The 25952-nt window shown below is 44.4% G+C and overlaps 1 protein-coding gene across 5 annotated transcripts in view; it reads left to right on the top strand.

Moving 5' to 3' along the window:
• The window catches only part of nrp1a (neuropilin 1a), a 202508-nt gene that overhangs the window by 121300 nt on the left and 55256 nt on the right, over positions 1–25952 (top strand). For all 5 annotated transcript variants that reach the window (XM_080212130.1, XM_080212146.1, XM_080212155.1 and 2 more), the window contains exons 8-9: positions 8380–8538; positions 24075–24219. In XM_080212130.1, the coding sequence (XP_080068256.1) occupies positions 8380–8538; positions 24075–24219 (304 nt within the window). The remainder of the gene's footprint in view (positions 1–8379; positions 8539–24074; positions 24220–25952) is intronic.

Genomic DNA, 25952 nt, shown 5'->3' with positions numbered 1-25952 from the left:
GCCAACAGGGATTTCTGGGAACATCTCTCACCCTGGAATCAGGACAGGTGAAGTGGCCATAGATTTTACAGCACAGAAAGCAGCCTTTTAGCCCATTATTTCTGTGGGGCCATTAAGCACCTATCTATTCCAAACCCATTTTCCAGCACTCCATCCATAGCTTTGTATGCTATGACATTTCAAGTGCTCATCTAAGTGTTGTGAAGGTTCTAACCTCTATCAACCTACAGGCAGTGAGTTCCAGATTCTTACCACCCTGCAGGTAAAAACATTTTTCCTCAAATCCCCTCTAAATCTCCTGCTCCTTACCTTAAATCTATGCCCATGATTACTGACCCCTCCGCAAAGAGGAAAGGTTTCTTCCCATTTCCCCTATCTATGTCCCTCATGATTTTATATATCTCAATGAGGTCCCCACCTTCTCTGCTCGAAGGAAAACAATCTCAGCCTAACCAGCCTGTCCTCAGAGGTGAAACACTCCAGTCCATCTTGATGAATCTCCTCTGCACCCTTTCCATGGCTATCACATCTTTCCTATCACGTGCTGACCAGAACACTTGCTGAATGACAAAAATGTCACCTTTGGTGCTTTTGCCAATCACCCTACAGCTCCCAATCCCTCTGACAATTGGAGCGATTTGTCTTTATCTACTCTGCCAAGATTGCTAATGATTTTGATCACTTCTATCAAATCTCCTCACAATCTTGTTGAGGGAGAACAATGCCAATCCAGCCAAATAACTGAAGTCCCTCATTCCTGGAGCTGTACTCATAAATCTTTTCTGCCATCTCTCTGATGCCTTTGCAGCCTTTCTTAAAATATGGTGCTGAGATTGGTGAAACTAGTGTTTTCTAAATGTTTATCTTTGGATCTTCCTTTTTTTTACAGTGCTACCTCACAGCACCAGGGTTCAATTCCCGGCTTTGGATCACTGTCTGTGTGGAGTTTGCATGTTCTCCCTGTGCCTGCGTGGGTTTCCTCCGTGTGCTCTGGTTTCCTCCCACAGTCCAAAGATGTGCTGCTTAGGTGGATTAACCAAACTAAATTCTCCCTCAGTGTATCCGACCAGGGGCCAGAGTGTGGCGACGAGGGGATTTTCATAGTAACTTTGTTGCAGTGTGAATGAAGCCTACTTGTGATTAATTAGTAAATAAACTTTACTTTTACTTTTCATAGAATCCTACAGTGCAGAAGGAGGCCTTTTAGCCCATCAAATCTGTACTGACCCTCTGAAAGGGCACTCAACCAAGGCCCATAGCCTAACCTTTCCATGTAACTCCATGCATTGATCATGGCTGTTCCACTTAACCTGCACATCTTTGGACACTAAGGGGCAATTTAACATGGCTAGCCCACCTGACCTATACATCTTGGGGCACCAAGCGGCAATTTACCCTGGCCAATCCATTTAAACAACACATCTTTGGACCCGTAGGAGCAACTTAGCATGACCAGGGCAGGGCAGCAAGATGGCACAGTGATTAGCACTGCTGCCTTACAGTGCCAGGGACCTAGGTTCGATTCCCGGCTTGGGTCACTCTCTGTGTGGCGTTTACACATTCTCCCCGTGTCTGCGTGGGTTTCCTCTGGGTGCTCCGGTTTCCTCCCACGGTCCAACGACGTGCAGCTTAGGTGGATTGGCCATGTTAAAATTGCCCCTTAGTGTCAGGGGGATTAGCTTGGGTAAATGCATGGGATTATGGGATAATGGGGATAGAGCCTGTGTGGGATTGTGGTTGGTGCAGACTCGATGGGGTGAATGGCCTCCTTCTGCACTGTAAGATTCTATGTTTGAAATCCACCTGATCTCCCCATCTTTGAAATGTGGGGGGAAACTGGAGCACCCAGATGAAACCCACACAGACAGGGAGAGAATGTGCAAACTCCATACAGACAGTCACCCAAGGCCAGAATCGAGCCTGGGTTCCTGGAGCTGTGAGGTAGCAGGGCTAACTACCTTTTGCACTCTGTAAAGCCCAGGACTCCTTATACATTTTTTTAACCACTGATTCAAACTGCCCTGCCACAATCTGTGCACATAGATCACATCCAAACATATCACTGTCACTTAAATTATTCTTAAAAATTAGTTCTTGGTGGGGGTGTTGTAAGGAAAGGATGGCATTTGTTGGTGTTGAGAAAATAGGGATAAGCTGCCTTCTTAATCGGCTGTAGTCTGTGGGGTGAACATACTCGTGTATTGCAGCTGAGATAGTGAGTTTTACCCAGAAACATTGTAACATCATCTTGATGAATCATTTCATGGACACAATGCCCTTTCATGTAACAAATGTAAATCAGTGGACCCAACACGCTTCCTTTCATCTGAAAAAACCTAAAAGAGAACATCTTCCTTTTCCCAGCTCGCCTGGGTTGTATTTTTGAAGAAAAAGATCCCTAAATTGTGTGCAACAAATACATTTTCCCTACTCAAGTAATTTTTAGAAATGCACTGAATGTTGTGGAGCTTCAAAGAAGTAGCTTGCTGCTGCTAGATGACGGATGTTGATAGCACATTGATCAGAGGGAATGTGCCCTTCCACTCTAATGGTGTCAGTGCAGTTACGAGATCATCTTCGGAGGGGATGTAAGTCCTTCCAACTTATTTTTGAATACAAATGCCTACCTGGAACCTGCATGTTTTTAGTCTTGGCCACAATGTGCTGTGGGTTTACATTTAATCAGCATCCTTTACCTGGGTGGCACAGTGCCACAATGGTTAGCACTGCTACCAAATAGCTCCAGGGACCCACTTGGGTTACTGTCTGTGTGGAGTTTTCACATTTTCCCCGTGTCTGTGAGGGATTCCTCTGGGTGCTCCGGCTCCCTTTCACAGTTCAAAGGTGTGCGAGTTGCGTGGATTGGCCTTACTAAATTGTCCCTTAGTATCAGGGGGACTAGCTTGGGTAAATGCACGGGGCTATGGGAATAGGGCCTGGGTGGGATTGTGGTCAGTGCAGACTGAATGGCCTCCTCCTGCATTGAGGATTCTATGGATCTAACATTCTAAATTAAATTTTTCTTTCAATAGCATGACTTTCACTGGCATCGCATCGGAAGGTTTTGAGTGGGACAGGCTCGGCACCTGTTCCATTTATGGTAATTTAGAAGGGTCCCTAATTAAAGGTTAAAGTTTATTTATTAGTGTCACAAATAGGCTTACATTAACACTGCGAACACGTTACTGCGAAAATCCTCCAGTCACCACTCTCCAGCACCTGTTCAGGTACACTGAGGGAGAATTTAGCATGGGCAGTGCAGCTAACCAGCCCATCTTGGGAGGAAACCGGAGCACTTGGAGGAAACGTGCCCAGACACAGAGAGAATGTGTAGATTCCACACAGACGGTGACCCAAGCCGGGAATCGAACCCAGATCACAGGCACTGTGAGGCAGCGGTGCTAACCACTGTGTCACCATGCCACCCCATACAACAGAGGCCTGCTTTTAGTGGTTGCTCAAAATGCCTGCAAAGTTGCCTACACCAACATGACCTGTAATTTAGGTGCTAATAAAGTGTGGAACCCTGAAATTGGGTCCTTTTTGGATTTTTTTGTAAGCCCAGAAGTGAGCATTGCGACTACCCCAATATGCTTAATACCCCTTTCTTTAAATAGACTATCACAAAACTACTTGGGGTATTGTGTAATGCTCTTCGGACTGGAGTCTCACAGAACAATGACATTCTTTGAAGTTATTCAAAAGTCTACAGACATCAATGGCAGGCTTATGATAAGTGAAAGATAAAGACTAATGTTAAGGGTTTGATATATGATAGCTTCTATATCCAGGCAGCACAAAAGCAATGTCAGATCTTTAAGAATGGAAGATGAGCTAAGCCCTGTGCAGGAATTTGATACAGCTGGAAGGATTTCACAGGGCAGGAAACTGGAATCTTGAGGAAATCCCAAGTTGCTATGTTCTGACATCCAGATGAATCTTGTTTCCCCACAACAATGGAGGTTTGGAAGAAATAGACTTTCCCAGTCACCCCTTTTCCCTACACAGCTACATCACATTGCAATGTGTTTTTTTTAAACTCATTCATGGGACAGGGGCGTCGCTGCCTGGCCAGTATTTATTGCCCATCCCTACTTGCCCAAGGACAGTTGAGAGTCAACCACGTTACTGTGGTTCTGGAGTCACACGTGGGCCAGACCAGGTAAGGACAGCAGATTTCCTTCCTAAAGGACATTAGGGTTTTGCCGACAATCGACAATAGAATTTTAATTCCACATATTTTTTATTGAATTTAAATTCCACCACCTGCCATGATTTGAACCTGGGTCCTCAGAACATTAGCTGAGTTTTTGGATTAATAGTCTAGAGATAATACCACTAGGCTATTGCCTTGTTCTCATGGTTCCTGACAGGACATTGCCCTCACAGTCTCCAGCAATTCAGCCGCCCAGCAGTTAAAGTGTCCCTTATTTTCTTTCAGACAAGCTGCAGTGGTCACCTATGTTCATGGGTTAGGGTCCTGGGGGAAAGGCTGGAGTTGGGTTGGCAACAAGGGCGGGAGGCTGGCTGTTGCCATATCGCTCAATCAGGCACAGAGTGCCGTTATCCCCTTACAGGCCTCAATCCGTGATGGAGCAAGTAGGCCGAACACGGGTCTTCCTGTCACAGACTTAACCATAGCAAAGGAGCGAAGGCAGCAGGGTTCCCATCACTCAACTGATTAAATCATGCCTCCGCCCCACTCACACCACCAAGCTCACCACAGGGGAGAGTATTAAATTCACCATTTGTAACAGATGTGACTTTCTAAATTCAAAGCAACGCATCAGCATTGGCATAAGAAACCAGGACAGAGAAGTAGATATTTTTTAATCAAGTGAGTTTTTCTAATCTGAAATGTTTTGCCTGAAAGGGTGGTGGGAACAGATTCAGTAATTCAGTGGGGAAAGAACAGTGGTATGGGATTAATTGGATAGCCCCTTCAAAGGGCTGTATGGCCTCCTTCAGTGCTTCCTTCTTCTGGCCTCCTCCTTTTGATTCTATTTCTATGGGGCCAGTTATTTCCCACTCACCATCCCCCCACCCACAAGTTCCTTCCAATTCCTTCAACCAAGGAAGCGCTTCCTGAATAGCGACTGCAATATCAAACTCCGTCTGATAGTCCAGTTGAATCCAAAGGAAGCCAGATAAAAACTGAACACTGAAGTGTTGCATTGACCTCAAGCCCCAGCTGGGCTGGGATTAGAACAGTTCTCTGGAAATCCTCATGCTGAGACTTAAAACGGCTACACATGAACAAAAGTTTTACCTCGAGAAATACTGACACAAGGAAGCCAGGGACCTCTGTGTTAATTTTTTTGTGAAACAATGGAAATATGAGACAGAAATGTCTGCTACATGGTGGCACGTTAGAGCTTGGGTTTACATCTACGAAGCTCCACATGTAAGATGAGCACCATGACCTGTCTTCTGTTCTAAGGGTGAGCATCAGTGGGTGCTGTCTAAAGGTCTGTTCTTGTCCTTTTCCCCAACAGTTTGAGAACAGCAGTGGTGCAGGGGTGTGGACAACACGGGAACTGTGGACATTTCAGGCTAAGTAGGGAGAGGCAATGAATGTCATTGGAGTCTTCAAATGTTGTCAGAGATTCCCCACTGAGGTGATAATTCCACTCTAATCCTCTAGCCATCTGTGTTGTCCCTCATTACCCAACCACTGAGTGAATAGCCTAGAGGACAAATTTCCTTAGTAAATTCAACTCCTATTTGTTGCATTTTGGAATAGCACACAGGGGTCAGAAGTCAAAGAGGAGACTGTGACCTATTCATCCACCTACCCAGCTGAAAAAATAATGCATTTACGTGTTTGGCTGTGGTCATTAAGAATTAAGCTAGAATAAATGATCCAGACAATACTAACAATGCTCCAGTTGATTTCGTTCCTTGCATGACCTTCCCCGTTTTAATTTTCAGACTTACCTTTTGAACTGACGACAGATCTAAAATCAAAACTCAGCATGCAAGAAGAAATCCTTCCAAAAATTCTCAAAGCAAATAGAGTCCAACTCATACTGTGTGACTGTATGAAAATTAAGTACTGTGAGACGTCAATGCATAAAAAAATCTTTAGCTCAGTACCTACTGTGTCAAAATGATGGATTATCTGCTTGGCCTAACCATAAATATCTTTATTAGCTCCTGTTATATCACATTTACAATTCAGCTCCCCTGTCTCACAGTAGTTGAGGTCCAGAGGAAATGGTGCATCTTCTGCATTGCGTTTCTCAGCTGTGTGGCCTTCTGCAATCCAGGTAGTTAACAATATGTCGCAGCCTGAACTCTGCAAAGGGCAGTAGCATTTATGTTTCATTTCCCTCGTATGTGAATCCAAATGATGACCAGATGTGTGACTTGCACACATAGGCAAGACTCCCACTGAACTGCTTCTCAGGCCAAATGTCAACTGCATTTTCCTAATGCTATATTAATTGGAACTTTATGTAGTATTGTACGCTTGGGCAATGCGAAAGGCAAATGAAGTGTAGAATATTGTTGGAGATGGTGAATAAATGAAAAGATTTGTTTTTAATAATTGTTCCTCGTGACCTTGTTTGGAGCTCCCCATGGCCAAATTCCTCTACATTGTTCTTTCCTACCAGGAGAGCTGATTAGGAGTAGACTTCTCTGCAGCATTTGGTATTATGGAGTTCCTTTGATCATCTAAAGAGACACACAGAGACACGCTTGAAGTGCAGGACAGGCATATCCCCACAAAAATTAATGGCAGGATTCGGGAACCGTGAACGACAAGGGAAATTGTAAGCTTAGTTAAAAGGATGCACATGATAGGTCTTGGCATCTAAAAAGTGACAAAGACCATGAGGTGATTTAAGAAGGCATGTGGCATGCTTGCCTTCATCAACTAGAGCATTAAGTATAAGAGTTGGGAAATCACGTTGCAATTATTATAAAACCTTGGTTAGGCCGCATTTGGAGTATTGCCTGCAATTCTGGTCACCACACTACCAGTGGAAACTTTGGAGAGAGTGCAGAGAAAGTTCACCAGGATGTTGCCTGGTCTCAAGGGTGTTGACTATGAGGAGAGATTGAATAAACTAGGATTGTTTTCACTGGAAAGACGAAGGCTAAGGGGAGACCTGATAGACTTCTACAAAATTATGAGAGCATAGACAGGGTGGATGGTCAGAGCTTTTTCCTAGGATGGAAGTGTCAATTACAAGGGGCACAGATTCAAGGTGAGGGGAGAAAGTTTAAGGGAGACGTGCGGGATATATTTTTCACACACAGACTGGTGTGTGCCTGGAACGCACTGCCAGAGGAGGTGATAGAAGCAGGCACATTAACAACATTTAAGATGTATCTGGATGAGTAGACGAATAGGGAGGGAATAAAGGGATTTGGACCAAATAAGGACAGAAGTTTGTTTTTAATTTAGTTAGAGCATCGTGATCGTCACAGGCTTGGAGGGCCAAGGGCCTGTTCCTGTGCTGTACTTTTCTTTGTTCTAGTGACACTGTGGTTAGCACTGCTGCCGCACAGCACCAGGGCTCTAGGTTTGATTCCAGCCTTGGTGACTGTGTGGAGTTTGCATATTCTCCCCGTGTTTGCATGGGTTTCCTCCACGTGCCCCGGTTTCCTCCTACACTCCAAAGATGTGCGGGTTAGGTGGATTGGCTATGCAAAATTTTCCCTTAGCGTCCAAAGATGTGTTGGTTAGGTGGATTAGCCGTGGTAAATGCATGGGATTATGGGATAGGGTGCAGGGGAGAGGCTGGACAAGTAGTTCTTGGTACAGACTTGATGGGCTGAATGGCCTCCTTCTGCACTGTAGGGATTCTACGGTTCAACTCTGGAGCTAAATGATTTTAATGGGAGGATTTCTACCCAAAGGTTTGGCCAGAAATTCTTTTGAGTTCATATATTGCTGCAGCTTTAGTTGAGCCAGATGCACAGGTAAGCTTCACTCCAGCTGAAAGTCTTGAGGGCCTCCTTGTTTAGGTAATCTGGGAAGGTTAAATGGATGGCACATTAATGTCAGATCCTCAGGAGCTCACAGAACTGACAATCAAGTGAATAGCGAATCCATGAATAAATAAACCAGAGCTTCTAGTGAATGAATTCCATTACAGAGACAAACAGCGCATAAACAGTGAACGGTAACTCACTGCATTTTCGCCCTATGCACGCACTGTAGCAAACACACATGAGTGAGAAACTCATCACTGAATCACCAGACAAACTTTAGTTTTAATATTTATAATCTCACTCGCCTGCTTGGAAACATTAATGAGAGTTTGCACCGTAAGAATATGTTTTCTTCACCAGATGACCAGCGCTGCTGTGTAATGTAACAAGTTCTGGGAATCTTTAACAAGCTGCGGCTGCTTTTGCTTGCTGTAGGTGGATCTGGGATTCCTGCAGCATGTCTCTGCCATAGCAACGCAAGGAGCCATCTCCAAAGAAACACAGCGGGAGTATTACGTCGAAACCTACAAAGTAGATGTCAGCTCCAATGGCGAAGACTGGATAACTGTGAAAGAAAAGAATAAACAACCAAAGGTACATTGCTTAAAACAATCTTTTATTATAAATATGTCACCACAAGTGCTCCTTTAAAAAAATAAGTGCTGGATATGAAAGTTGTTAGAATCTCTACATTCGGCCCGTTGAGATTGCACCAACAATCCCACCCAGGCCCGATCCCTATAACCCCACATACTTAACCTGCTAATCTCCCTGACATTAAGGGGCAATTTAGCATGGCCAATGCACCTAACCCACACAACTTCGGAGTGTGGGAGAGCAGAGAAAGCAGAGCACCTAGAGATAACCTGCGCAGAGAAGGGGAGAACGTGCCATCTCCACACAGGCGGTCACCCGAGGCTGGGATTGACCCTGGGTCCCTGGCTCTGTGAGGCAGCAGTGCTAACCACTGTGCCGCTGTGCAGTTCATCAACTCGTTTGTTCCTTTGAACTGAAGGCACAATTGTTTCTTTTTGCATGTTTGCGAAAGTAGCACAAATTGCTACTCCAAGTTAAAATTGATCTCCATAGTTAGAAGTTAAATCTGACTTACTGGAGGCTAAAATTCTGCAGATTCCTATATTGGAAAATGTCATCTATTTAAGGGTGAAATTTTCCAGCTGTTCATGCCGACGGGATTTTCTGGTCCTGCTGCGGTGAGCGGTGATTTGGCTGGGTGCCAAATCCTCCGTCCTCACTTTCAGCAGCAATGGGGCGTGAATGGCTGTTAAGATCGTATCCTAAATATGTGATTCTTTTTAGTTAATGGTATACAAAAAAGCGACTTGCATCAAATAAATGGATTAACTTACCATCCGTCATCCAGACAACTGAGGCCTCATGGTAAAAGCACAAAAGTTATTCACGGTTGAGTGGATTGTATTTTTTGGTATCAATGGTATTCTTTTGCCGTGTACTTTTTGAAATATAAGGTCAGTAAATATTTGGCACAAAATGCCACAAAAAAAAAACACCTCATATAATTAACCTTCCTGTCAATAGGAATGAAAAGATCACACTCCTCTAATGCTAGTCTTCATTTATTATCTTCAGTAGTCCATTGGCAGCAACAACAACCTTTATTCATAAAGCATCCTTCGCATAATGGGTGGCACGGTAGCACAGTGGTTAGCACTGCTGCTTCACAGCTCCAGGGACCTGGGTTCGATTCCCGGCTTGGGTCACTGTCTGTATGGAATTTGCACATTCTCCTTGTGTCTGCGTGGGTTTCCTCCCACAGTCCAAAGATGTGCGGGTTTGGTTGATTGGCCATGCTAACATTTCCCCTTAGTGGCCTGAGATGTGTAGATTAGTGGGGAAAATATGATGGGATGTGGGAGTCGGGTGTGGGTGGGATTGTGGTTGGTGCAGACTCGATGGGCCGAATGGCCTCTTTCTGCGCTGTAGGATTTCTATGACTTCCAAAGAGCTTATAAAACAAAGCATGACACTTCCCCACGTAGGGAAATGTGAGGTCAGTCGACCAAAAGCTGGAATGGGAGGTAACAAAATGGGAAAGAGTAGGAAGGGAATTCCAGTGGTTGGAACCTAGGCAACTGAAGACATGGCCACCAATGATCATAGAATCATACATTGCAGAAGAAGGCCATTCAGCCCATTGAATCTGCACCAGCCACAATCCCATCCAGGCCCTATCCCCATAACCCCATGCATTTATCCTAGCTAGTTCCCCTGACACTAAAGAGCAATTTAGCATGGCCAATCCACCTAACCTGCACATCTAGGACTGTGGGAGGAAACTGGAGCACCCGGAGGAAACCCATGTAGTCACAGGGGAATGTGCAAACTCCACACGGACAGTGACTCAAGCTGGGAATCGGACCCAGGTCCCTGCAGCTGTGAGGCAGCAGTGCTAACCACTGTGCCACTGGATACACTAATATGCAAAATAGGAGCAGAAGTCAGCCAGTTGGCCCCTCGATCCTGGTTCCACTATTCAATAAGGGCATGACTGTTCTTTTCCACATTCCCATCTACCCCCTGATAATCTTAGATTCCCTTGCTGGACAAGAATCTATCAATGTCTGCCTTAAAAGTATTCAACGATCTCGCCTCCAGTGCCTCCTAAGCCAGAGAGGTTAAAGTTAAAATTTATTTATTAGTCACAAGAAAGGCTTACATTAATACTGCAATGAAGTTACTGCAAAAATCCTCTAGTCGCCACATTCTGGTGCCTGTTTGGGTCAATGCACCTAATCTTTCAGACTGTGGGAGGAAACCAGAGCACCTGGAGGAAACCCATGCAGATAGGGAAGAACATGCAAACTCCACACAGACAGTCTTCCAAGCCGGGAGTCGAACTCGAGTTCCTGAGAACTCCAGATTAATGTCAATTAAAATTGTAAATGCACAAGATGCCAGAATTAGAGGAGCACTGATATCTCAAAAGGTTGTGAGACTGGAGGAGGTTACAGAGGTAGGGAGGGGTAAGGCCAAAGGAGGATTTGTTAAAAAAAAAGTCAGGAGTCAATGTGGGCCAGTGAGCACAGGAATGATAGGAAATGAGACTTGTTGTGAGTTTAGACATGGACAGCAGGGTTATGGATGAGCTCAAGTTTGTGGAGAGTAGATGGTGGGAGACCAGCCAGGGTGTCAGAATAGTCAAGTCTAGAGGGAGAAAAGACATGAATCAGGGTTTCAGCAGCAGATCAGTTGTGATGGGGATGAAGTCGGATGATGTTACAGAGATGGAAATAGACAGTCTTAAGTAATGAAGTCAGAAGGCCACCTCAGGATCAAATGTGACAACAAGATTGCCAAAAGATCAGTTTAATCTGGAGAGTGTTGCCAGGGAAATGGATGAAGTCAGCAGCTAACTTATCAGCCATTATTGAATGGCGGAACAGAGTGAACGGGCCAAATTACCTAATTCTCTTCCTGTATCTTACGGTCTTACAGTCTAAGGAAGAAAGATTGGAGTGGAAACTGAAATAGTAGCTTCAGCCTTTCCAATATATCATTGGAGGAAATTTTTGCTTATCCATTTCAGATTTCAGATAACAATCTGGTAAATTAGCAACACAGGAGAAGCCGAGAGTGAAACGCAAAAAATAGAAGCAGAAGGATGCCATTTGGCCCTTTGGGCCTGTTCCACCATTCATTTTGATCACGACTGATCCTCAAAATCAATATTCTGATCCCCCTTCTCCCCATATCCCTTGATCCCTTTAGCCCCAAGAGCTATATCTAATTTCTTCTTGAAATCACACAATATTTTGGCCTCAACTACATTCTGCAGTAGTAAATTCCACACATTCACCACCCTCTGGGTGAAGAAATTTCTCTTCATCTCAGTCATAAAATGTTTACCCCTGATCTTCAAACTTTAATCCCTCATTCTGGACTCCCCCACCATCGGGAACATTCTATCTGAATGGTGGTGAGATTAATCTGCTCAGTATACATTTGGATAAATCCCTGTCCATCCAAAAGCAAATGATCCCCACTTCCAATAATGTGCAGTGGCTACCCTGCCATTCTTCCCACACAAGATCATCCTTAAATTTTACTTTCCCTACTTGTCGAGATTAGTCACATTTCTATTTATGCACGAACGCGATAGAAAATTTTGAAATGATACCACTGATTATACAAATCCTCAGCCTGGAAGGTAATCAAAAATTGCAGTGGTTTTAATAATCAGTTCAGAATTTTATGCTGAAATCTATGTCATCAGTAGCTGTCCCTGGATGGGAGGATGGAGTCTACTCGGGGACTCAGGTTTATGCCATGGGCTGTCATGTGACTGAACTGACCAGTTGTCAGCCTGTAGATCTTTGGTCCAATGGGGCAGCATGCCTCACAAGGTAATGGGGTCCAGAATGTGGGATTTGCTTCCTTTTCTTTCCTTCTCCCTCATCACTCGACCTCTTCACTGAGACGTTATGACTCAAAAAATATTGCAGCTTGATCGACTTTGAATGATTGGCAGTAAGCTCCTCCTACTCATTAAGATCAATGCTGCTGTACTTCCAAGAGAGCTTCAGAGCATCTTCGAAGTCTCTCTTTGTCTTCCTCTGGAGCGTTGACCACTTGAGGATTGAGAAAACAGGACCTATTTTGCCATCTGGACACAGTGTCCAATCCATGGTAATTGATTTTCACATGAGTTTTGTTTGAATGCTTGTGGAGTTGGTTTCAAAAAGGGCACTGTCATTTGCTTGATCATTAAACCCAAAGAATGTGACAGAGGAATTGATACAATGGTGGCACAGTGGTTAGCATTGCTGCCTCACAGCACCAGGGACCCAGGTTCAATTCCGGCCTTGGTTACTGTCTGTGTGTAGTTTGCACCTTCGCCCCATATCTGCACAGGTTTCCTCCGAATGCTCCGGTTTATTCCCACAGTCTAAAGATGTGCAGGTTAGGTTGATTGGCCATACTAATTGACCCTAGTGTCAGGGGGATCAGTGGGGTAAATGTGTGGGAGTGACAAGAATAGGACCTGGATGGGAATGTGGTCAGTATGGACGCAATGGGCTGAATGGTCTCCTTCTGTACCATAGGGATTGTATAACCTCAAGCTCTGATGTGTGGCTAATACAGACGTCAGGTCTCAATACATACAAGAGCATGGTGATAACAACTGCTGTATACACTAGGGCTTTAGGTTCTACCCCTACACTAGGGGTAGGTTCTTTACCCAGAGGGTGGTGAGGGACTGGAATGCCCTGCCAGCTGCAGTTGTAAATGCGCCTAGTTTGGGGGCATTTAAGAGATCTGTGGATAGGTTTATGGACGAAATGGGATTGGTTTAGATTAGTGGGTTAGTGTTTTTTTTTAAAAGCTGGTCGGCGCAACATCGTGGGCCAAAGGGCCTGTTCTGCGCTGTAATGTTCTATGTTCTATGTTCTATGTTTAGTTGCTTTGTGGAAGTTTTTACTGTCAAACACTCATTGCTTTCATTTGTAGAGGGCTGAACTGCTGCAGTTGATCTGGTGTTGGATCTCTTCATTAGTGGTGGTCTCTTGAGAGAGTTGGCCATCAGGGTATGGTCTTCAAAGCTGGTGGGATTTTGTTGACATCATGATTCCATGCACTCCCATACCTGGGAGGAGAGAGAACTTACCCTTTCCCTCAAGTTCAGGAATGCAACAATTCTAACTCTGTTTAAAAAGGGAGATAAATCACGTTATGGAAATTATCAAGGTATATTCCTCTTGCCCAGAGTAGGGGAAATCCTGACACATCTCCAAACTCACCTACTTCTTGCGGCTGAGAAAATCCTCCTTGAGACATAGTGTGACTTCAAATCTTCCAGTGGAACTTCTGACGTGGTCTTTGTTGCCAGATAAATCCAAAGAAAAATGCCAAAAACAACATTAGGGCAGCACAGTGGCACAGTGGTTAGCACTGATGCCTCACAGCACCAGGGACTCAGGTTCGATTCCCAACTTGAGTCACTGTCTGTGTGGAGTCTGCACGTTCTACTCGTGTCTGCATGGGTTTCCTCCAGATGTTCCAGTTTCCTCCCACAGTTCAAAGATGCGCGGGTTAGGTTGATTGACCATGCTAAATTGGCCTTTAGTGTCAAGGGGACTTGCTAGGGTAAATATGTGAGGCTACGGGGATAGGGGCTAGGTGGGATTGTGGGTCAGTGCAGACGCGACGGGCCGAATGGCCTCTTTCTGCACTGTAGTATTCTATAATGCATCGGCCTGACCAAAGCATTTGACATGGTAAATTATGAGGCTTTGCAGATTGTGCTCCAGAGATTTCAATGTCCAAGAAACTTCATCACAAACCGGTAATTGCTTTATGACTGCAGCCTTTGTGAGTGGGAGATCTGAAACAGGCACCTTTAAAATCTAGACTGGGGTCAAACAATGTTGTGTGATAGCCCCCCATACTATTCACAATCTACCTGACAGTGCCTATTTACCCCATCAAAGACCAATTGCCCTCTAGTATGAGTATTAAATACCACCTAGCTGGAAGACTAAAATACCTTGTCAGCCATCTCTCCCTCTGAGCCATTAACACACTGTTCATCCCTGATTCCAAATCAAGAAAGACTTGAATTGTTGACCAGTATAATTATTAGCCTTTGGAATTTGCCAATGTTTTTAGAACAGGCCAATCAGAGAAACAGTTCAGAAACCTGCTGAATTATATAAGGTTTGAAGAGGCCCTATCCGTTTGTGATTAAGAGTAAGAAACACTCTATAAATTCTCTTTTAATTCTGGCCTCTTGTGCATCATCAAATTCCTTTCCTTCATGATCAGTGGCTTTACCTTCAGCTGCTTCAGCCTTAAGCTCTGAAATTCCTTCCTTAATCCTCTCCATCTCTACTAAGATGTCTCTCTTCTAAGATACTGCTTAAAACCTCCCTCCGCAAGCAAGCATTTGGTCACCTAACCTCATGTGTGATGTCAAATCTTCTTTGGTCGTTGCTCCTTTGGAGCACCTTACGGTGTATTGCTGTGTTAAAGGCACAATCTTTTTTGTGTCGTCTCTAGATGCTTTAGCCAGTCATTAAACATCAGAGAGATGAGAAAATAGATTCTTTATCTTAGGATTCATGTCAATGACTTTGTCAAAGATTTGTGATAATCTAAACACCACAGTGAAGGCTGCACATCCAGCTGAGGTAATTATTTTTTATGTGGGACATGTGTGCCGCTGCTGGCTGGCCAGCATTTATTGCCCATTCCTAACTGCCCTCTATTTCAGAGGGCAGTTGAGAGTCAACCACTTTGCTCTGGAGTCTTGTGTGAGCCAGACCGGACAGCAGATTTCCTTCCTTCAAGGACATCAGTAAATCAGATGGGTTTTTTCTGACAATTGACAATGACTTCATGGTCACCATTAGATTCTTAATTCCAGATATTTTTCATTGAATTCAAATTCCACCATCTGTGGCGGGATCGAACCTGGGTCTCCAGAACATTAGCTGAGTTTCTGGATTAATAGTCTAGCAATAATGCTACCAGGCCATCGTTTCCCCTTGTCCAGCCATATCAGGAAGATATTAGTTCATTGACTCCTGAGCTCCTTGTAATGTTAAACCTATGCACAGCACCAGGAGAATTCTAATAGTATATTAATTTTATAATTAAATGAAAGACTCTGGAATAACTGAGGCCTGGACAGTACTTGCAAGACAGAATGGGGAAAGACTATTCTGATTTTCTGTCCTTTTGGCTCACCGTGTTGGCAGACACGAGATTTTTTTTTAAACTCTCAAAAAATAGCAGACCGGTTTAACAAAAGCTGTTCCCTAGTACGGAGACCAGTTCAAACGAATCTTTTACTGGTGGTGCGTTGGTCCTTTGGGTCTCTCAGTGCCCACCAGCACCGCATGATTTAAAATCCAGCCTCCAGAGACCAAACATGACTTGAAAGAGAAAGCCACGGGGCTAGGAATGGGGTCCAGATGTCAGACAATCAAGGAAGAATTTAACAAGTTTAAACATATATTTTGACAAGACTTGTGGAGCTACAAGTTCTTATACTCCAGAGATGCGAATACGGAGAGGTCCAGAATTCACACTAAAATTGTTTAACTGGTCAGTATCTTGTTACGCTGTGTCGCAAATGTGCATTATAGGAGCACTGCCTTACTGATGGGCCCCTGATAAGGTTTGGATTTTTTAAGTCTGGAATTCTGTCATTCTGGTCTTCAGCAAAGAGCATTCAATCAGTTTAATTCCCAGGAGTTATTCACTCTCACTCTCAGATTCTCACAACCTGAGAATCCATCAGCTTTCGAAGTATGAGAACACAAATACATTAACAAGGAATGTTTGCGACAGAGCAACATCCTCATTTAAAGCTGATTGCATTTCTACAATATATACCTGGAAATGACTGTTGCCAATATTAGTCAGCGGGTGTTTAAGCATTCACATGGCGTTCCTCTGTTTGCTGTTTTAACAGAGGCATTAACACATGTAAAATAATCTGAGGCTCTAATGTGGATCATTAAAGAGATTAATCGCAAATCCTTTTGGTTGAATAAACTCGTGCCACCTGTAAACCCTTAACTTAAATGTAATTAAGTGAAAGATAGTCTCAACTGAAATGTTCTGTTAAGTAATAAGCGAATTATGACCAAAATGTGTCTTCAACCTGTTTAAGAAGCCTTGTTGTGCACTCTTGGGTGTTAACAACTTTCATGAGGGACTTGGAATTGCTTTATTGTGTGCGAAAACTCAATGGGACAGATTTAATCAGTTTGAATTGTTTTCCAACACATCAATATGAAATTGTAATTGTTTCAAACAATCCCTGGGTGCAGCAATCTGTTATGAAGTGCGGATGACATTCTCTTGACTTGACAATCATGATACCTGCTGAGGAATACGGGAAAGAGGAGCTTTAAATGATCTTTGAGGTTTTTTTTTGGAAGACTGTCCTTTTGAAAGTTGAGAAAACAGGACCTGCTGGAGAACTACCTTTCAGTCATTTGGACATGGTGTTCAGTCCATCAACATAGGTTTTTCAAGAGTTTTGTATAAAGCTGGGGAAGGGCACAAGCATTTGTTCAATGCTTCTCCCATTGGATCTAGAGGATATGGAGGAGGCAATGTGAAGGGATTTCTCGAGTACTGAAGTCTACAAGATTATGAGGGACATGGACAGAGTGGATAGTCAGAAGCTTTTTCCCAGGGTGGAGGAGTCAATTACTAGAGGGCATTGGTTTAAGGTGCAAGGGGCAAGGATTAAAGGAGATGTACGAGGCAAATTTTTTTACACAAAGGGTGGTGAGCACCTGGAACTCGCTGCTGGGGGAGGTAGTGGAAGCAGATATGATAGTGACTTTTAAAGGTTGTCTTCATAAATAAATGAATGGGATGGGAGTAGAGGGATATGATTGCTGGAAAGGTAGGAGGTTTTAATTCAGATGGGCAGCATAGTCATTGCAGGCTTGGAGGTCAAAGGGCCTGTTCCTCTGATGTAACTTTCTTTGTTCTTTGTATTCTGATGTGTTGCTGCAATCCAGGTCTCACTGCAGTATGAGAATGTGGTGCTGACAACTGCTTTGTACGCTAGGACCTTTGTTGCCTTGCAGAGATCTTTGTTGTCAATCACTCACTGCCGCAGTTTGTAAAACACTGAGGTGGTGCTGCGGATCGAGTGTTGGATCTCCTCAGTCAATGGAGGCCTTTCGAGACAGGTGACTGCCAAGGTACGGGAAATACTCAGCACGTTCCACAGCCTCTCCTGGAGGAGGAATGTTTGGCTGACCAGGTACGAGTTGACAAAAGAGGTTTACTTTGGCAACATTCAAGGACAGGCTGAGTTTCTTGTTTGCAGAATTGAAGAGATCGAGAGTGACTTTCAAATCTGGTGCAGAATGGGCTACAACACTGCAGTCACCCGCCAACTGTAGATCATGTACATCAATGGCTAGTTTTGATATGGAGATGACCATGGTAGAAGTGTTTTTCATTAGATGGTATTTTAATACTCACACCAGAAGGCATTTGATCTCTGATGAGATGAATAGGCAGCTAAATTGTAACTAATCTGGAGACTATCACACAGCCCTGCTGGACCCGGCTGGAAATTTTCAAGGCATCCAATTCAAGGCAGTTAGATCATCATGAAGCAGTTGTAGGATTGTGGAGTTTCCTTGGCATGCAAAGCTTTGGCACACAATCCTCAGAGCCTCATGATTTACTGTGTTAAACGCTTTGGTTAAGTCAATGAATGCAACATGATGTTGTTCGTAGAATCCCTACAGTGCAGAAGGAGGCCATTCAGCCCATCGAATCTGCAGTGACTCTTATCCAGGCTTACCCCACAACCCCACGTATTTACCCACTAACCTGTATATCTTGGGATAATTTAGGGTCAATTTAGAATGGCCAATCCACTTAACTGGCACATCTTTGGAATGTGGGAGGAAACTGGAGGACCCGGAGGAAACCCACAGAGGCACAGGGAGAATGTGCAAACTCCACGTAGACAGTCACCCAAGGCCAGAATTCTCAACATTTTTCCTGGATTATTTGGCAACAAACCATGTCAGAGGTTTATCTGGAAGGTCTAAAGGCATGCAGCGTCTCTGAGAGGATTTCCTTACTAACAGGAAGTGGGTGACTCAGGAGAATACAATGCAGGAGAATACATATCAGGCTTTTCCCTGCCAAGGACAAGAGGAAAATACCTTGATAGTTCCACAGCCTGGTTTATCTTCCTTCTTAAAGTTAGTTATAATTGTTGCATTCCTGATAGCCTTCTGTCCGTGCGAGGAGTGAGTTATTTTTCCTCCCAGATCACAGAATCCCTACAGTGCAGAAGGAGGCCATTCAGCCCATCAAGTTTGCACTGACCACAATCCCACCCAGGCCTTATTCCCATAACCCCACATATTTACCCTGCTAATCCCCTGACACGAGGGTCGAATTTGCATGGCCAATCAATGTAACCCGCACGTCTTTGGACTGTGGGCAGACACCTGAGGAAACCCACGCAGACATGGAGAGAACGTGCAGTCTCCGCACAGAGTGACCCCAGGCTGGAATTGAACCTGCTGCTGTGGGGCAACAGTGCTAACCACTATGCCACTGTGTCGCTCTATCTTCTGTAAGGTCAGCGTATGGAGTCTTGATGTGAACAAAAGCCTCCCCGTCATCAGCTTTGAGGAGCTCGGGGCCACAGGCTTTGTTGCTTCTTATCCATTTGATTGCTCATTGCTGTTCTCCCATCAATAATGGTTCACTCATGGGTTTTACTGCTGGGTATTGGGGGGGAGGGCTGGAGACTATCAGCTGCCGTTATAGATACACAGTTGAAGAGTTGATTGAAAATGTCCCTTCCCGCACCAATCGGTGGCACTGTCACCTATAAGAAGTTAAGGATGGCACATTCAGGCCCCTAGAAGGATATTAAATTAGATCTTCTCAACTATCAGAACAGCTTCACCATCACTTTTACTGATGCCAGATGTTTACTTCCAGATTTGGACTTGAACTCAAATTGCAGGCCTGGTATCAGGAAGAGTCCATAAATTAGCCACGATGTTACTCTTCTCCGGAAAGTGGCACTCGCTATAATTCAGCATAAAAATGTCCTGTGCAGTGACTGATTTGAAAAGCAAAATACTGTGGAAGCTGGAAATCTGAAATAAAAACAGAAACAGTAATATCCAGCAAGCATTTGTGGAAAGAGAAACACATTTAACGTTTCTAGTCAAAGATGGAGTATTTCCAGCGCTTTCAATGAAAGATTTGATTGCATTTTCATTGTGAAGCAATGTAGCAGCCGTTGGATACAGTCTCAATCCCATGGGTTTGTGGTTGGCAGAGAAACAGTGTACTCCCCTGGGGTATTCACTTATTAATTCTTTTGACATTTCTTCAATTGTTCGGTCTTTTTGTGGTTCCTTTCGATTGGGAAGATCAATCTGAATTTTTTTTGTCTGTTGTTAATATTATGAATATATTGTCATCATATAACTCAAACAAACATGAGCTTTGGAAAGTCATAATCCTAGTAGCATCATTGAGCAACAGCATGACACTCTTCATCTCAGGGTCGTGGGTTTGTGTCCCATGTTAGGCGCCGTTGCTATGGGCAGCATATGACACAGTGGTTAGCACTGCTACCTCACAGCGCCAGGGGCCCTGGGTTCAATTCCAGCCTCGGGTGACTGTCTGTGTGGAGTCTGTACATTCTTCCCGTGTCTGTGTGGGTTTCCTCCAATTGCTCCAGCTTCCCCCCCACACTCCAAAGATGTGCGGGTTGGGTGGATTGGCCATGCTAAATTGCCCCTTGTTATGACTTCGCTTGGGTGAGATCATACAATCCCGTCCGAGGCCAAGGGAGATTTCTGTTCTGTGACCAGAATTGGGGTGGGTGAAGCAGTAGAATTCTTAGTGTCTCAAGATGTGTAAGTTAGACAGAATGGCCGTGGTAACTGTGTGGGGTTATGGGTATAGGGTGGGGAGAGGGCCTGGGTAAGATCAGAGAGTTGATGCAGACACAATGGACCATATGGCCTCTCCTGTGCTGTAGAGATTCTATGAGTGTATGACCTGCATGTCTGATATGTATGTCATCACTGTGCGTGTGATATATTTTAATTTTGGAGTTACTTTAATAACTTCATGACCAGGATTTTTCCGACAGTGGGGCTTCCACACCGCGATTCCAACACCGCTGGTATTGCCTGTCCTGCAGCCACTCCTCGCTCCAATAAGCGTCAATTGACTGGGGATGGGATGGTCCCTCACCCGGGAGAAAGTCCCGCCTCAGAGAGCTAGTAGCCAATCTGATTGGCCAGCAGCTCTCTAGACTCGGCAGCGCCAGAAGCTGCAGTGGAGAGGACTGGAACTGCAGGCAGTCCCCAAGCATCTGAAGTCCCAAGATTCCAGGGCCAGGGAAGTGTGGGAATCTCAGGGCTGGAAGAGGAGGTGATGCGTAGAGGGACGGGAAGAGGGGTTTTGGGAGTGTTGGTGGAGACGATGGGTGGGAGGAAGCACCCACTAAGGCTAGACCTTTTGTAGGAAGGGTGGGAATGACCGATGTTGAAAGGAGTTTGTTTATGGAGACACACCCCCAACCCCTCCCCCCAACCATCTTCTCAGCAATGCCTGATCAGGCGTCCCCCTGCTCCTGAATCCTTCCCACCAGCCAGAAAATAGAGGCAGAGTTGGAAATGGTCCTTACGTGTTTACTTAAAAGCCTCAATTGGGACAAGGCCTGGATCTTGCTTGTCCCTCTGTGAAATGGCTGACAAGTTGGGCCTGGCAAGAGTCTAGTGGGAAGGCCATCTGAAGAATGTTATAGCCACCACCCTCCAACAACCCCAACCCCAAGGGATGTAAAATTCTGCCCCATTTTATTTTTATTCGTTCATGGGATGTGGGTGTTGCTGGCTGGGCCAACATGTATTGCCAAATCCTGAGGGCATTTAAGAGTCAACCACATTGCTGTGGGTTTGGAGTCACATCTAGACCAAACCAGGTAAAGATAACAGCTTTTCTTCCCTAAAGGACGTTAGTGAACCTGTTGGGTTTCTTCACAACAATCGACAATGGTTTCCTGGTCATCAGTAGACTTTTAATTCCAGATTTTATTGAATTCAGATTTCACCATCTACTGTGGTGGGATCCAGTCCCCAGAGTACCACCCTGGTTCTTTGGATTACCAGTCCAGTGATAATACCACCACGCCAACACCTCCCCATCAACTGGATTGTTTCTTTAATGGGAAAAGGAAGATTATTAGCTGGTCTAACTTATAAAAAAAACATGCACCCTATTGATGCGACTGTGACCGCTTTATTAAATGCATACTGCAGCCCTACCCTAGTGTCATTAACAGCTGTATGGAGAAGCTAAAGTAAATCTTCGACTGGGTTGGAGTTCCTCGCACGTCTCCGCAGGAACACAATTAACTATAAATAGAGATCTTTATCCATCCTGGGATTTGAGTTCCGCCACAGCTGATACAGCTTCAAGATAGCGCGCACTATATCCTGAAGTAATCACACTTCAACAGCACACTAAAAGACATGGGAAACATTGAGAATCCTCAGCGCTGATTACATAAAGAAACTATTTTTGTCCTAAACAGCGTTCTCCCCTCTGGAGACTTAAGATTCAAAATCGGTTTTAGTGATGACTGATTAAGATCTAATTTCTTACTGCTGACTGTTAAATACCTCAAAAGAAAGATCAATTTGCCTCAGGGTAGACTTCAGTAGATCTCCATCCACAATGTCAGATTGCAGTACGAGTCGAGGTACATTTGGACTGAAAAATGGAGATGATCAGAGAGTAGTGTAGTGCTTTGAAGGGCGTTCTTCTCAGGGGCCCAGTTTGAGAAGCAGTGAGAATGTCTGTCGTAATCACATCGCCGTACAGAATAGACAGCAATAATTCCTGCTGGCAGCAAGTTAAAATTAAAATGGTCTCATTTTGTAGGCACCTTGAGAAAGGGATGTTCCCTTTTGCATTTAAAACACATTATACTCTCTGTGGAATTACAGTCCTTAGAGTAAAGAGTCCACAGTTGCTGTGGGCGACATGGTGGCACAGTGGTTAGCACTGCTGCCTCACAGCGCCAGGGACCTGGGTTCGATTCCCAGGTTGGGTCACTGTCTGTGTGGAGTTTGCACATTCTCCCCGTGTCTGTGTGGGTTTTCTCCAGGTGCTCTGGTTTTCTCCTGCAGTCCAAAGATGTGCGGGTTTGGTGGATTGGCCATGCTAAATTGCCCCTTAGTGTCAGGGGAACTAGCTAGGGTAAATGCATGGGGTTACGAGGATCAGGCCTGGGTGGGAGTGTGGTCACTGCAGACTTGATGGGTTGAATGGCCAGCTCCTGCACTGTAGGATTCTGTGATTGCTCTCAGCTTCCAGTATGTTTGCACTTATCCATTTTGTCAAATAGTAAGTCGAGTGACTACCTCCAAGAGCTTTTTTTAGTTCTTGGAGCCTTTCTAAATCTACTGTCAGTAGTAAAACCTGTTATTCAGCGCCTCTAACCCTGTCAGGACAAATGTCCTGGAATCCTTAGATAGCTGCAGGATTCATCTCCTCGATGAAAGACTACCTTTCTCCTGTGTCTGGCTGTGATAGTTCATAAAGCTAGTAGCCTCTCTGCTACCATATCAAATCTGCTGCCTATCCTAATATTCGTTGGTTTGTCGGAAACTTGTAACCTGATATGAAAAATAGCTTCCTTTGCACTCTCCCCCATGGCATATGAAACATTGTATTCAGGTAGAAATGCCAAATGGCCTCCTTCTGTACTGTAGGGATTCTATCCTTCTATTAGATTCTATAATTATGATTGAATTATTGAACACAACTCTCATTCATCTTAGAGGAAAATGACAGTTTACAGCACAACTGTTTACAACCCAATGCTTTCAACACCTTTCCGGAATTTTGGAAGATATGGCAGGATTTTCCGGCTGTGCTCGCCCCAATACCGTAAAATCCCACCCAAGCTCGACGGACCTTCCATATCCGCCCCTTGCCCGCTACAGTTTCCGTGGTGGGCAGAATGGAAAATTCCGCCAACAGTCTGCCCATTGCGAGCCCAAACACTGTTGCCATTGTCTCGAAACATGAGCACCTTAAACATCACCCCAGCAACACAATCTGGTCCTCCCTTTGATCTTCAGCAACCAAACCACCCAGACTTATTCTCAAGGGTCATCAGTACATATCGCCCTTCCTTATTCCTTAAGACATTGTCCCATAACATCACAATCGTATAAACCTCAGAGTTATAAACCTCGTAGTACCCAATCCTATTCTCTGGTGAGTTATTGGAAGTCAGTCAAGATCAATGCTAAGAGCTCTGCAATTTGACTTTCCTATTTTGGAGCAGAGTGGAGCAAAGGTGACTAGGATTCCTGCTCCTGGTTATAAGCAAGTGATTCCTACTGGAAAGTATAAATGTTGGCTTGGAACAGGCTTGGCTAAAATGTTAATCCAACAGTCAGACACCAGAAGGTTGTTGATGCTGAAAGCAGTGTTGGAGTCATGTCCTTAACATTCTGCATCGGAGATCAGGACAAAGACATTTTGAAGAATAAGCAACCTGTCTTACCTGTACACTTTGTGATGTTTGTCTTTCCCGTTTACAGATATTTCAAGGTAACAGCAATCCCAAAGACACCGTTATAAGGCAGTTTCCTCAGACAATCCTAACACGATACGTTCGCATACGACCACAGTCATGGAAAGGAGGTATTGCACTTCGGTTCGAACTATATGGATGCAAGATTACAGGTAAAGATCAACTTATGAGAAAGCTAACTTTATAGTTTGTTCACTCAGATAAACCGATAAAGAGTTAACTGTTTTCTTGTCTGTAACCTCATTTTTGGCCAGTTGAATACGTGCTAAAGGAGGAGAAAATGTTCACTATGTTTAAAGAGCCCCTGAAAGACGTTATTGAGAAATTGGAAACAAAATTATATTCAATCTTGGCAAAGCCAGTATTCATTGTCCATTCTTATCTGCCCTCTAGAGAGTGATAGTGAGCTACCAATAACTGAGTGGTTTGCTAGGCTAGTTCAGAGGGCAGTTACAAAGCAACTACATTGTTGTGGATCTGGAATCACCTGTAGGCTAGACTATAGGTCAGGACAGCAGATTTCCTTCCCTAAAACACTTTAGTGAACCAGATGGGTTTTTTACAGCAGTCATTGTTAATGACTTTAGGGGAGGTGATGGCCTCGTGGTATTATTGCTAGACTACTAAATCTAGAAATTCAGCTAATGTTCTGGGGACCCGGGTTCGAATTCCACCATGGCAGCTGGTGAATTTGAGTTCAATAAAAAATATCTGGAATTAGGAATCTACTGATGATCATGAAATCATTGTCGCTTGTTGGAAGAATCCATCTGGTTTGCTAATGTCCTTTCAGGAAAGAAATCTGCCATCCTTATCTGATCTGGCCTATATGTGACTCCAGCAATGTAGCTGACTCTCAACTGCCCTCCAAGGGCATCTAGGGATGGGCAATAAATGCTGGTCCAACCAGCGACGCCCATGTCCCATGAATGAATAAAACAAAATTCCAGACTGGTGTATTACATGCTGTTAACTTCCTTGCTAGACAGGCTCCAGAACAGTAGCCTAGGCTTCTGGACTAATTGCTCAATAACATGTCCATGATGCTACCATCCCCTTATACAATTGTGGAACTTCAGTTTGGCAACACAGAGCTCACACTGTGCAGTCCAATTGGACATACCCCAGTTACCTCACCCGCAGAGTTTGGGAGCAGGGTAGCAGAGCCAAGGCTTTGGGAGCTCCAAGTATGGCCCACGGCACTGCTGGAGTTTAACTAAGAAATGCCACACATTGCGCCAGTAAGCTTTCCATCACTGATCCAGCTAAGACCATTATAAGTTAGATCACTGCCTGGGGGATTATCAAGAGCCACATGGAAAGACTTCCCCCACTGTCCTGGTAACCTCACTGCTGTTGGTGGGAGCTCCAGCTGCACAAATTGGATGCCACATTTCTCTTCATTACAGACATGACTATGCACCAAAAAATACTTCACTAATCCTGAGATTAGTGATATAAATGCAATCTGTTTCTATCTTAGGTTACAGATTTGAATCCAGCCTGGCCTATTGGCTTGGAAATCTACCCCCTCTGCCAGATGTACATGTGTCATGTGTCTAAGACGTGCTAATGAAGCTAAATCTGACAGTTTCACCAAAGCTGAGAGGAGCTTAAAAAGTTTTTGTTTTAAAATCTGTAACTCAAAAAGAACTCCCAATGTGAGCCTGAGAGCACTAAATGTACGCAAGCGTGCGGAGTTCCGCACATATGAAGACTCTTTGACATTCAGGGGTGGCCTTCCTGAATTAGTGAAAAGACTGGGGATTCTATTGTTTCTCCCTCAGTCAATGCCAGCAGGAGAATCGTCATGACAATTCAACCTCTCTGAAATTACAGGCAAGACTGGTTGTCCATGGAAATGTGGACATTGGAATATGGCCTT

Source organism: Carcharhinus amblyrhynchos, chromosome 2 (genome assembly GCF_965287045.1).
Source record: "Carcharhinus amblyrhynchos chromosome 2, sCarAmb.v2.hapA, whole genome shotgun sequence".
NCBI classification, from domain to species: Eukaryota; Metazoa; Chordata; class Chondrichthyes; order Carcharhiniformes; family Carcharhinidae; genus Carcharhinus; species Carcharhinus amblyrhynchos.
This window is presented reverse-complemented; position numbering and strand designations above follow the sequence as displayed.